Raw genomic sequence first — 14496 nt, forward strand, 5'->3', positions numbered from 1 at the left:
GGTTTAATATTTTCCACCAGGAGCTGGATGGGAAATAAAGAGTGTTTGGTAGGCGTTAGGGGTGAGGGAAAAAATAGATACAGCATAATATCACAATATTTTGTGTGGCAATATTGCATTGATACACAGGTGCCAAGTTTCAAATTTTATTATTATATAAATTATTAATAATGCAAATAAGAGTTAGTGTTTGGGTGGCCTGCTGGAAGAAAAAAAACCATTTGGTTATTCAGTCCACTAGATATATTTAGCAGTAAGAATAGCTTAAGTGATACAATTTTATCTTTAAAACTTCCTGTGGCTAAATTATTTAAATGTTTAAAAAATATTATGTGCAATATATAATAATATATGTTAGCCCAAAACTCATCATATCACTAAACATTTCAAATCGCTTCAAAGTATGGTGACAATATTGTTTCGTATCGTGTTGCATCATATCGTATCGTTTCATATCTAGTGATTCCTTCTTCAATTAGTGGTATTATTATTATGTAATTATTTGTTAAGTTCTTTCCTTTTGGTTTACATATGACAAGAAATAAGACAAATGAGGACTGAGATTTCTCTGTTGAAATTGCTATAGTGCAACCTTAAAACAAACTAAGGAATTGCCAGCTCTCCAGCCACTAGTCTAAAAAATGTGAGATCCCCCACAAACTGAGCTACCACTTTAAAAATTTAAATTTTAAAAGTATGGCATAAAGAGATGATGTGTCCTTTATGCAAACTTAGCATGGTGGGAGTAACATGTGCTCTGGAGGACCTGGTGCGTAACTGTGTGAGCGATGCTAGTGACTGTGAAATGATTGCAGCACTCTGTCAGTCCACAGCTGCACAGTCAGCAAGTGTTGCAAGACAGTGATGGCACCATATTTTTTTCTTTTTTTTTACCCAGAGCTCAGCTGTTGATTTACACGCATGCAAATACTCCACTAATTCAATCTCATTTCATAGTGTTGTGAAACATTTAACTAAAAACACAAATGTTCACCTTGTCTTGCTTGTAAAATGTGTAGCCATTGATTGTGAATGTTAATTATGTTCTTCTGACTGACTGAATCCCATTTTCTCGCAGCTTTTATACAGTGAAAGGAATCTGTGTGGCATGTTAAATAATTTAAACCTTCAACAGAGCGTAGTAAAGGAATGTAGTCTTCAGTTTTGTAGCAGATATTACCCGTCCATAATTTCTAGCTTTAACCTCTGATTGCTTCTTCAGAGAGACATAGTATCATGCTCTTTATATGCTTATAAAGAGCATGATGCCCCTTTTTAATCAGACAAACCGTGTGTATCGCTGCTCTGCTCTTCTTTTTGTGAGGACAAGAGAAATGTGCTTCCTTGTTTATTTAATTGCATTTTTTTCCCCTCCTTCGACATCATTGCATTAGCAGCATGGATGAACAGTAATGGAGGAGATGATTTTTCTTCTAATTATGAAGTGGATTTTCCAGATGATTTACATTACTATTCAATATTTTTGTGCTCAATGCTTCAAAACAGAGGTTACAATAGCTTGGATTATTATTATTGTATGGGGGAGATAATATAAGTGGAATTAGTGTATCTCAAGCTGGGCTTCCCCTTATAGACTTTAGCAGGTTATATTAAAGTATGGGATTTGCACATAGGGGAGAAAGGGCTTGTTACATTTATTAGATTTCCCCACTTGAGCTGGGTATACACTGTGTGATTTTGGGCTGTCCCAGATGAAAGATGACCATCATGAAAGAAACATAGCGATATCTTTGGTCATGGCTCTAAAAAATAGTGATCCTATGTGGCATAGTAAGAGGGTAAGAGATGTTCAAGTATGGCTATTTTCACATTATGCAATCAAAGGCAACCTGGGATAAAATTCTGATAATGTCAGAAATTTATGACTATCTTACTGTGTGATTGCTGTTATGACTTAACCAACCAATAGAAATTCAGCGTGAAATGACGTGCTGATCAGCACGACACTGCTAATTTCTTAATGCCAGTAGATGCTTATAAATCCTACACACTTTCATTGAAAAATTGTCAAAATGTATGAAACACTTTAGTGTTTCTCTTCTAGGCTTTTACAAAATAAAATAAAAACAGCTATTACCATTAAAAAAGTAGGAAGGGAGAGCTATAGTTTCAGTTTGTTTTGCAAGGCTCTGTGCAACAATTAAGTGCAAAGTCTGTTGCAGAGAAAAGCACCAAATACCAAAAAGTAGTTTGTCAGATCCACATTTTTATGTAGGAGATCAGGGGTTATACATGTGAAGGCAGTCAGCAAGGTCAGAAAAATATGTGAAATCACACAAGAAGCAAAGCCGATAAATCGAAGTAATTTGAAAAATCTGAAAATAAAACGTTTGGGGGAAAGGCTGGAGAGCATGAACACACAGTGGCCACAATGACAGTCTGGCAACTGGATGAAGGGAACACTGGGCTTTAAAAGCACAAGGGCTGATTACTAACAACACACATGTGAGTGACACAGGTGAAACACATGAGGTAATAAACAAGGGCAAGAAAACGCAGGAAGTAAAAGCAACACTAAACTCAAGGAGAATCAATTTCAAAATAAAACAGGAAGTGGACACAAACACACCAACATAAACTTGACGGAACGTCACACGCACACTGTCACATTGGCTTCGTGGTTGGTTGTCACATGTATTGCTTTGTTTTTTAGTTTACAATGTCATATAAGGATGAAAACTGCACATATAGGAATGATTTTTTCTGCTTCTCCTGATGCACGAGTGTGTTAAGTTGCATTTTGATGATAAAATTTCAATGACATTTAAAGTTTTAAAAAATTTTTTTAAGGTTGTCTCCATTTTATTTCTCCTCATTAAAATATCATAGGGACAATGAACCCCATTGTTTGTGACAACCAATTCCACAAAAGGGGTGGATGTCACAAGTACACAGGAAATATTTGACAGTCCATATAGTGTTATAAAATCTAAAAATAATTTGTAACATCTATTTTTTGTAACATAATTTAATAAATTCCTTTCCTTAAACTCATCATAATGGGAATCCAAGCAGTTTTCAGATTTCAAATTCCAGACATTTTCACCTCTGTTGGTGAACCAAATAGATACTTTTATAAGAATATCATATGTTCATTGCTTTGTGTTCCACTCTATTTATTTATTTTGTATTTTTTCAACATTTGACATCGATAATGAAACTTTTTCATTGGACAAAAGGAAATCATGTTTTATGAAACAATCAACTTATTGGCAAAATAAAATAGTCCTTCAGTTTTGGTTATTAGTAATTTGGTCTTAAACTTAAAATTAAGTCTTAAGTCTGCCTTAAGCTGCAGGAACCCTGAACATACATGCAGTTGTTTTCAAAATAAACTTACAATGTTGCTAAAACTTCTCATTTTGGATTTATTTCCTCAAATTAGGTTAAGGCAACAAAAATATGTGGTTAAGTAAAAAAAAAATTAAAAAATTGGCTGGTTTGACGATTGTTAATAACGTTTAGTCACGTCACTTGACATAAGTCATATGACATACAGTAGGTGATTAGTGTAGCATGCTACTCACACTAGCACACCATGTTGTTATTAATTTAACTTCATTGACTTTGACGGTGGGTTCACGGGTGAAAGTCCTGAGCTTGTTTGACCCCTCAACCTCCTTGCCACCCGCCTAACATTAACTTTCTCACACTTACAAATACAGTAGTTGCAGGCAGTTTCACAAACTACTACCAGCTGGTTTGAATCACACCATCACAAAGGGTGCCTCTGTCGTTGGTGTCTGACACTGAGGTCCACTTACAAAGCGGCGGTATTTGATGAGTTTGGAGTGAGAACGGGCTGAGGATGCAGTTTTTTAGGGGTTTGATTTAAATTGTGACAACCGACCCCATTCTCCCCTAATGTAGGACTGTGCAGTGCAAATTGGGTAAATGCTTCCATCAGGATAGAGAACAGAATAGCTGCTTTTTTTTTTTTTTTTTTACCTCACAGAGCGTGCAGTTTACAGTTTTATTGACAGAAAATTGATGCGTCAAGCGCTTTCTCTGTCAATATATAATTAGCTAATGTTAAATAGACACTCTTAAAATAGGGTGCTAGTAGCATAAGTGCTAAACTGATAGAACCAAGCCATATGAGATTTGATGCTGATTCTAAGCATTTGTGACAAAGATTTACAACCAGTGCAGGCCAATTGTCAGAAGCTATTAATGTTCACTTCTACATTCTCGGGGCTTGTTTGTATCTACGAGCCTCAGGACTGGTTAACTGGTAGTGTGGGGCCAAGGACAAATCGTTTGTGACACCATTTGCACAGCACTCAATTGCAAGCCACCTTTTTATTTTGTGTGTGTGCTAGAGAGAGGAAGGGAACAGGGAGATTATTTTTGCTGTGGGCTGGTTTCACTATTTTGTTGTGTGATATATCATGTTAAAAAGTCACAGTATCACAGAGATGACAAATGGGCAGCATGTGTAATCAGCTTTCTAGTATTAATGAACCTATTATCTAGTTTCGGTGGGCGTTTATCACTTGTATTTAGCATGCAGCGGAGAAGAGAGGCAGCGGAAAATAAAGGGATGATATAAAAGCTGAACTTGGACTCACAATTTTAGCTTTCTGCCTAATGAAGCACCTCGCAGAATCTGAAACGAGCAGGTTTTCCTGTATAAAATAGTATAATCAGGCCATTTAGTCTCTCTGGGATCATCATTACCTTCCCCCCGGAAAGCCTGGCCGTAAGGTCGATGATGAGAAAGTTAAATGTGTTAATGCTCTTAGAAATCTTGAAAGCCTTAATACCATTCAGTCCAAGAATCTGAAGTCTTTTTTCATTCTTTGCTCACAGCACTCACACACCACTAGCACCACCTCTCTTGTGTTAAAAAAAAGCTTTAAGGCAGACCACCAGAAAAATAGGAGCGAGCGGAGAGGACACTTTGTTCTCTGAGGAAACATGACTGAATGTGTGACACAAAGCTTGGTGACAAAGAAAATAGTACTGTTCACCGGGAGACCTACATGGATGGATGTGTGGTATGTGGACAAATGATAGAGCTCAGCAGTCTGGCTGTCATCTCACACCTCTTTGAATTTTGTGCCTGCTCCTTATAAGCATTTTTCCCAAACCATTTCGCAACATGTTCCGAGGCTCAGATAGATAAGCTAGTCCAAGAATGACGATCTGGTAGTGAAAATTGCAGCTTCGCTACAAAAACCCAGTCATCATTGCCACTGTTTGCTCTGCTACAGTGTGTTTAATATACAGCACACTATCTTGCTCTGAAACCAAAAACTATGTGATGGAAAATGTAATTTCCTGTGACAAATCTCACCACCTCACCAAGACCAGTTAAATCAAGGCAAAGCTTTATTTGTATTGCACATTTCATACAAAAGGGTAATGCAAAGTGCTTTACAGAGCAATAAAATAAATAACATATTAAAGATTTAAAATGAAAGAGTAAACACAAAAGATTAAAAAGATCATATTAATAACTAAATGATTTACAGTTTTAAAAAACAACATTGAAAATAGCAAAAGGGCAGACAAGAGGGGAAAAGATAAACAGATTATTCAAAATGATTTAAAATCAAGTTTAAAAACAAGCTTGCAAATCTAATTTGGGCCTTCTGAACATAGGCATGTCTGTGTAGCTTTATAGTTCTAGTATGTATTTATGGGGATATATTGGCAGAATATGTTTACAGAGTATGTTTTATGTAGTTTATAATCAGTCCCTCCAGGATTAGGCTCAATTTCATTGTAGTTTTACAAAAAAAACCCCAAAAAAACAATGTTTTAAAAATAGCGGTGCAATTTGCGATGTTTATGGGCATTTTTTTTTTCATGAAATTGCAGGTTCAAGTGAAAATTACAAAAGTAGTTGTGATGATGCCTCACTTTCGGGGCTTAACATCTGAAACAGTTGGACTCTATTGTTAAACCTGTGGCTGTTGAGTAACATTAGCCATGCTAGCATTCTAGTTGTGTATGTGTGTGTGTGTGTGTGTGTGTGTGTGTGTGTGTGTGTGAGAGAGTCTGTCCCAGACACAGAGCTGCCGTCCCACAGCAGTAGTGTCATGATAAATAGAGAGACTCATGAAATCAATATGCTACATGCACCTCTACAGTGAAATAAGATTTTTCTTGTTTTAACCCTCCTGTTGTGTTCCGGTCAAATTTGACCAATTTAAAAGTTTTATCTCTAAAAAATGTAGTTAATTTTATCAGACTGAGCTAAGATTCAATGACTTTGTCTGCAAAGAGGATTTCCACACACAAAATAATTTGTATTTGGAATATTGTGAAATTGTCAAGTGTAGTTTTGGGATAACTTCCTTTGTAAACAAACAAAATCTTACCGGTCACTTTTGACCGTGAACACAACAGGTGTTACTGTATGTGACTGTATAAAAATTTTAAATGGTTTCAAAACAAATGTCCTTGGTAACTTTGACCCAAAGTAGTCTGTGTTAAAAAGTATACTATGTTTTATCTGATTATGTCTTATAGTCAAAATAATCCAGAAATTATGTTTTTTAAAACTCGAATTCAAGATGTATACTAATCGGGAGGCAGTGTGTCTTCACATAAATTAAGAATTCTTCATCTCCTAAACGTATTTCAGCCATGATGGCAGTATTGGCTTTGAGGTAACGCACTGCTCTGTTTTCCTATTCCTCACCATTTCCTGTCACATTAACCTTCTAAAACAACAGGATGCATAATTTTCAAAAAGTCACCATGGACTTGAAATGAATCAGGATTGACCTTATCGAGGCAGGAATCTACTGAGCTTTTTCATCGGTATCCACAGGTCTCTGTATATTGATTGTTATGTCAAGCGCAGGGGCCACGAGGCTGTCTCATGGCTCCACTCCAATAACAATCACCGGGAGCAGGTGACATGCCACACAGATGCTAGCAGCCCAGAACCAGCCAAACAAGTTAATTATGCCTCCAACAGCTTCATCTCTGCCTAGATCGCTCATCTACGTCTGCTCAAACTTCTGTCGAAAACATCTTGATTAAGTTGTTTTTCAAATAATCATGCTCGCCCCTGGCAGGTCTGGTTTGTCTTGCATCATACTGACCTTTATTATAATAAGAGAAGAATTACAGCTTTAACTTTACTAACTAAAAGCTTGTCATATGTGAAAACTAACCATTATTTTTGCCTGTGTGATTCTTGTAATGGTTCACTGCAAAGAATATTCACGTAACAAGTCATTCATTTCTCGTCAGAAAATCCTCTAAAAGTGATTCTGAGATGTTGCACAAACCAGATTATAGCAGTTTGTTGTATTCAAGGTTCCCACAGTCATGAAATTCTTGGAAAAGTATAGTATAACTATTTTTCAAGCCTGGAAGGTTTGGAATAAACAGAATATTTTGGCGAAGTTTTGTAATTACATTTTTTGTCTATTGCATAAAAAATATGTTAATAAAAATCCCAAGGACTGTTGAAATGTCACTAGTATGACATGATAAATGTAGACCAGAGTGGCATTGCATCATCCCCAAAGCCACAACCTCTTTTGGGGGAAGACAACACGCTGTCACAGTAGGATAAATATGGGGAAAATGCTAAAAAGCTGCTGTGTAGCATTTCAACCAAGGTTTTCACACTGAGAACACTCAGGCTCAGGCAAAGCTACAAACCAAATATGTCTATTCAACAAATATTTAAATAAATAAAATATATATATAATGCAAACACACATCAAATTGCAGTTACATCTAAAACATATTTCTAACCTCAAAAAGGGGTGTGGCTTTGACGGTTTGTGAAGTACCCATATGTGCCGGTCTGGTCTTAATGCACATGCAGCAAGTTGGCTGCAGCAGTGTCTAACAAGCAGGTAAAATTAGCAAACACTAGCAGTTTGCTCATCCACCAATGCCTTGGAAGGTGTAATAACGTATGGCTTTATGTACTTGAATGAAGGCCTGGAAAACCGGTAAAATATCATGTATAAGTAAGTCTTGAAAAATCTTGAAATTCATTGGTTAAAAATGTGTGGGAACCCTGCATATTTCTATTAAAAACCAGGGGAATTATCTCACTTATTTGCAAGATTTTTGCACCTGCATATGTAAAAATGACTTGTTAAAATGAATATTTTTGCCGTTTTGTGTTGGAGTCTTGGATGCTGCTCACAAATTCTTTCTTCTTCACAGCGGGGATGAGACAGAAACAGATTCCGAGGTGGAGGACCGCGTGGATGGCGTTAAGTCTTGGCTCTCGAAGAACAAAGGCTCCACCAAGACCCTGTCAGATGAGGGGAGCCTGAAGAGCACCAGGTTAGTGCCCACATCCTCGTGCATCATGACAGATAACCATTTACATCCCTGCGGTTTCAGGGTGATAAAACTACCCACATTCCCAGCCTTAAAAAGGGTCTCAGGATTACCTGGGGCAGTTTGCAACAGAAGGATGGGTATTTCATGTGATTAGGTGTCATCTCTCTCTCCTGGTAATCTGTCTAATGACAGGAGGCGGAACGGGGAAGCGGCTGCTGTCAAATTTATTGAAGTGGCCCGTGGCCAGTTGGCACGCCTGCCTAATGACGCCTCTGCCACAGTTAGATAGATCTCCTCGATGCTTGATTGCCTCACTTTCTACAGTGTATACTGTACATAACAGCCATAGACTCTTGACTGGTCCCAAGGACAAAATGAAAATGACAAATGTAATATTCTGTCAAGGTACCAAAAGGCTCAGCTAACACAAAAAGCAGGTTGCATACAACCAAGGATGGCAACAAATTATAACATAACATTGTGGGCAGCATGTTTAGATGAACTGTGGTAAATTTCTTTCCATCTAACCAGTGCCTAGATATCCCCCCTTTGCCTCTGCAAACACCACCAAATGACATGATTTACGTCATTTGGCAGTTGCTCAAACTACAGGCTGTACTACTGCATTTTCGTATTTCCTGCCACAAGGACACAAAAGTACTAGCTAGATCAATCCTCATTTTGTCTCTCAAAATCGAACCGAAATCTGATCAAATGGTAAAACTAGGCAGTGCTGATTGAATGCACATTAAGATTATGTCACTGTGCTGCTTATTGCCAGGGTCACCTGTCACCGGTCACAAATTTCACAATCACATTTTCCAGACCTGGAAAAGTCATGAATTGAGAAAAAAATGTAGTTTGACGTAGCTCTAATGTGCACTTATGTGTGACAGAATTTCGTTTACCATAACGTACATTTCTTTTCTTTTTTTTTTTTTACCGTGTTCTGTCTCTCCCCTCGTATATGCTAGCTAATTGAAATAATGTTTGAATAGAGTTTGACTCAACTCTTGGTATTTTAGAAAAGAAAAAAAAATAGGTCTTTGAAAAGCCAAGGAAATGTTTTGAAACTTTATCTATGACGATGTTTAGAAACGCTGTCTGCTAATATAATTGAGGAGGAAGTTGGTGCCATACTGTTTCCTGCACAGTGAAAGTGGAAGCTGAAAAAACAAAGATTAAATAATAAAAGTAAGCAGCACTGATCAAATATAAACCAAGATTCTATTACTAAGTCGCATATTTCTTGCCCCATATGGTTTCAGAAACATAATTTAGGTTACTGTTTAACTGTAGTATGAGATTGTTTCATACATTTTCTTAGGTCACCCACCAGCGAGAGCGTTCATTGGTCTGAAAAGGTGCCTAGTATTCCCGTAGTTGTAGGTTTTCTACCTCTTGAGTAAAATTAACCTTTTTCTCCATTTCCTCTGGTTATGTAGCACCATTTTCTAAAGTATTTGCATCTGTCTGCTGCATAGGTGGCCTGGTTTTCTGCAAGGGCCTTATTTATGTCGGTGAAATACTTCTTTAAGTATAAGGAGTGAACTGATTTTCTCTTTCTGTCTTCTGTTGGTTGTCTCTGGTGTCATTTTTATTGCATAACCCTTTAGATATGCAGCAAATGCAGATCCCAAGGAGGTTAAAGAGGGTAAGGAGAAGATGAATGATGGAAGTAAAGATGGGAAAGAGGTAGAGCAGAACCGATCGGTGTCTGTCATGAGTTCCCTAAGCTACAGGAAGCGCTCCAACCTGAAAGACTCCATAGGAGGGACAGGCGATGAGAGCTCCTTATTCAGCACTCTCAAAGAACAGCCCGACACACCAGACCAAGCCTCTATTCGCAAAGCCAAGTCAAAGTCTGGAGCGCTCCAGGAGGATTGGAAGAAGAGCCAGTCACAGGAAGACTTGGATGACAAAGGCTCCGTCATCTCTCTGGCCTACTCTGAAGCCACCAGCAGAGCCAGGAAGGGCCTCGATTCCCGCTGGAGCTCCCGCAGCAGCCCTGAAATTGATAAGGACTCCGTGGTTTCCTCTGTGGCTCCAAGCAGGATGTCAACCAGAAGGGGCATGTTGGACATGGATGATGACAATAAGTCGACAATCAGCAGCGTGAGCCGCTCCAGCCCCAGGTCACTGCGTCGCAGCAGCTCCTGGAAAGACGAAAAACGCAGTAGCTCGCGCCTGTCTGTTGCCCGTAGCTGTGGCCTCAGTGAATACGGCCTGCATGATGACGACGATGATGATGATGGCCGTAGCGTGGCTTTCAGTGAAGGAGGACTTTCATCTTATAGTCCCCGCTCCCTGAGTCGCAGCTTTTCTAACCCGGCTGAACCGCGCTCCTCAGACGGCAATCTGCCAGATTCATCCGACATTAAAACAGTCAGCCACCGCAACTACTTGGACCCTGACTTGGAGGCAGCCATCAATGAGGTGCTAAGCTTCAAACCTATTAAATTCAAACGCAGCAAACTTGATGAGTCAAGTGATGAGGAAGAGGAAGAGAAGAAGGGACCAGGAAGTGAGGAGAGCAGGAAGAGAGGAGAAGACGAGGGGCTCGGCTGCAGCTCGTCCAGCGTGCTCCGCTCTTCATCTGGCTCCGCTCTGGACTACAATCGGCCATCCAGCACCCTGAGCACCAGCAGCTCCCGCAGTCGCAAAGATAAAAAGAGCAAAGTCTCTCTGTCTGACGACTCCTCTTCGGATGAGCGTCACAGCAAAAAGAGCTCAAGAGGGAAGAAGGGCAAGAAGTCCAAGAAGAGATCTAAAAAGAAGCAAAGTGAATCAGAATCTTCCTCCTCAGACTCATCCTCCTCAGAGTCCTCTTCATCAGACTCAACCATCTCCTACCGCAGCTCCAGCAGTGTTAAAAGGGCCCCGAAACAACCGTCTGATGATGACGAAAAGGAGTCTACAGGGCGTGGAAAGAGGGAAACCAAGAAGAAGCAGAAGAAGGTGGACAGCTTGGTGATGAAGTATCTCTACAAGCCTGACAGCGACTGAGACTGACAGTGGAAGGTGATGCTTGGTGTGATCGTAACCAGGAGCCTGGCATTGGCACTGATCTTGGATCTCTAACTGAATGGACTAACTTTGATTGCTGTGTGTGAATGTATTGTACCTGTAGTAGCTAAACTTTTCAAAAGTCACATTGGCCAATTAGTGAATGCTGCCGTTTTTTGTTTGCTGTGTGTGAATGTATTTTACTGACCCTATAGTAGCTAAATTTTTCAAAAGTCACATCGTCAAAGTCACCAATTAGTGCATGCTGCTGATTTTTCTTCCTGTGCTCCTGCCAACATTTGTCCTCATTTAAAAAGCCTGCCCATTCACAGTAGTATAATATAGTTATACCTCTAGTTTACATTATTTCAAAATGTCTTTTTAACCCTTTGAAACCTGAGCAAATTGGCTTGATTTCTTTTAAAAACACAGACAGAAGGAAATGACTAACTTAACAAGAAATGAACAAAAGGTTACAAGAAAATGACCAGAAATGAGAACAAAAAAACCCCTTTAAATTATGTAAAAAGTGCTAAAATAATAATAATTTCTTTTCATATTTCTCTCATGATTCTGTCTCTTTTTAATTTTCAGGTCATTTTCTTGTCACCTTTTACACATTTTATTCCAAATTGCTGATTGCCTTTTTTCCTATGTTTTTTTTTTCTTTTACAGAAATCAAACCAATTCGCTAACATTTAAAAGATTTAAACTCATGCAAAAGGCCTTTAAAGGCAGCAGAAGAAAACTGATATTAGTGCAAGTTTCATATTAAACCGCTGCAGAAACATACTGTTATCCGTCATTGCAATTCATTGACGATTACTTTTCTCTTTGTTTCTTTGATGTTTATGCATCCGTCAGAAGCAGTACACTGAAATGCTTGTCATCAGACATACTGCTGTTGTAAAGCAGCATTTCTTCCTTGTTTCCGTCTTGCAAAGACAGATTGCAGTGTGTCTCCAACGTTGTGTTTGATGATGTTAGGAGCACAGTATTGAGAGAGGGTAGTCTGGCTGTGGCTGGTCTTCAAGCACAAGCAGATGTTGGCAGTAAGGCAAAAAACTAAATTACACTAATTTTTGCCTTAAAACTGCGAAGAGTTTAAATGGAAGTGACACGACTGTTGATATAACTTGATGTGAACACTTTGCATCATAATTAAAACACTAAGTTTAGCTCCAAGCTTCAAAAGCCTATCTATTTAGAGAGTAATTTTACTGACAGTGTGAGCATCTCTGGCTCCTGTGTGAGTTTAAATAACGCAAGACAGTGAGCCCCCCCCCCCCGTAATGTTTGCCTCTGTAGTTAACACTGGCTCTTTAACCACTATTAAGTGAACTCGTTACTGAAGATAGCTAGTGCTAACACGTACAGGGCCATGTCAACAACATAACAGTTTTCATAGAAATGACAGTTTACAACTCAAAAGCATTGTTCTAGTTTGGAGTCACTGTTTCTTTTCTGTTTAAAATTTATTCTGTAACACCACCAGATCTTCCACGCCACTAGCTTGCCAAGAGCGCTGCTGTCTAGTTCACAACAACAGCTCAACCCCCCAAAAAATGACTAAAACACCTCTTTTAAACAAAGTGTCACTCTCACTGAAGATTAACACGCCTGTGAGTAATTTCAGTTCTTATTCATAGCACTCATTTTAACTAACTCACACATCTTGCAACACTGTCATGCTGTCTGTACTGCAGAGCTGGAACATTGAGTACTTTTCCAAATATCTAATACTGCAGGGATAATTAACTTGCCTTGGGGCCACTTTTGCAAACTGACAGATGGCCAGGGGCAAGACGCAGCAGCCCCATACATGTTTCTAGGATTATAGGACATTTCTAGGATTTTAGGGTGTTTCTGCAATTTTAGGACATTTCTTGGATTTTTTTAGGACATTATTAGGTCTTTACAACATTTCCTGGATTTTTGGACTTTTCTCAGATTTTAGGACATTTCTAAGAGTATTGGATGTTGTAGGATTTTAAGGAAATTTCTCGGACCTCAGAGCATATTTCCTGGATTTTAGGACTTTTTAGGATTTTAGGACATTTCTCAGATTTTTGGACATTTCTAAGATTTTTTGATGTTAGAGGATAATTGCTAATAGCGTAAAAACTGTTCTGATTGCTCTGTGTGGGCGTTAGTGCGGTGAATGGACATACTGAGGTTGTTTTGTGCTTGCAGTCCTCTGCGTGTGTATTAGTGTAAAGAGCAGTGCTCATGGTGGTGTGGATGTATGTCTCTACAGTTGGTATTGGAGTAATGCATTGATTGTCATCCCATGTGTTGTCATGACAACATAATTTAAGGATGTAGGACCGCTATTTTAAATGACCTTTAATGAGTACAGTAGGTAGACCTAACATCAAGTACACAACATTGAATTTTTTCTTAGCTGTGCTCTTGAATACCATGCTGACAACTGACATTTACTGTATGAACCACACATACATTTACGAATATGAACATGTCAGGTTGCTCATGCATGACTTTTCTGTTCATGCTGTTGAAAGAATTTCTTGTGATTGTTTGTGTGTTCATCCTGGTAACAGTGTTGTATCTACGACCATGGACCAAGACTGTTTGTGATGCATTGAGGACGTTTTGATCCTAATTAAAATTTAAAAAAGCTTCCATGATAACAATATGCACATATGCTATGCACACCTCAGGGGATGTGTTGTTTACTGCCTGGGGAAGAGTGTAATTTCGCAGCCTAAATTGCTTTGCGGTTTCCCATACCATATTTTTAAGACAAGCTTTATTTTTCTCCTGTACATCTTTCAGTTTTGTTTCAACTGTAAGCAGAGTAGAGATAAAAACATAATGGTGTGTCTGCGTGTGTGTTGACCCCTGCAGCCCTCCTGTGTGCCGCGGACACCTGAGTCTTGGCAGATCTGATGAAGAGGATGAAGTGGACAGAGACTCCAGCAGGCAGTCGCTGAGGCAGAGCGACAGCGAAGGCGCACTGGCAGAGAGCGCATCATAACCCAAACTCAGGTCACCTAGTCCCATCAGTGACATCGAACACATGGGAGGGACACGGTCCTTTCCTCACAGCTTCACCACCACTTCTCAGCCAGCAAGAGAGGCCAGCTGCTTCCAGAGGAACACTGTTTTCAGGGTGTGTGGCTTTGGCTTTTTTTGAAATCATATTTCATTTATAATGGTGCACTCATTTATATTATA

General features: G+C 39.0%; 1 protein-coding gene across 1 annotated transcript in view; it reads left to right on the forward strand.

Annotated features, from left to right (window-relative positions):
- The window catches only part of LOC121952334 (unconventional myosin-XVIIIa-like), an 86557-nt gene extending 72311 nt beyond the window's left edge, over positions 1 to 14246 (forward strand). The window contains 3 exon segments of the mRNA XM_042498940.1: positions 8170 to 8292; positions 9909 to 11313; positions 14167 to 14246. Coding sequence (XP_042354874.1) covers positions 8170 to 8292; positions 9909 to 11298 — 1513 coding nt within the window. The 3' untranslated portion in view covers positions 11299 to 11313; positions 14167 to 14246.
- Positions 14247 to 14496: the final 250 nt, after the last annotated feature.

Source organism: Plectropomus leopardus, chromosome 13 (genome assembly GCF_008729295.1).
Source record: "Plectropomus leopardus isolate mb chromosome 13, YSFRI_Pleo_2.0, whole genome shotgun sequence".
Taxonomy (NCBI): domain Eukaryota; kingdom Metazoa; phylum Chordata; class Actinopteri; order Perciformes; family Serranidae; genus Plectropomus; species Plectropomus leopardus.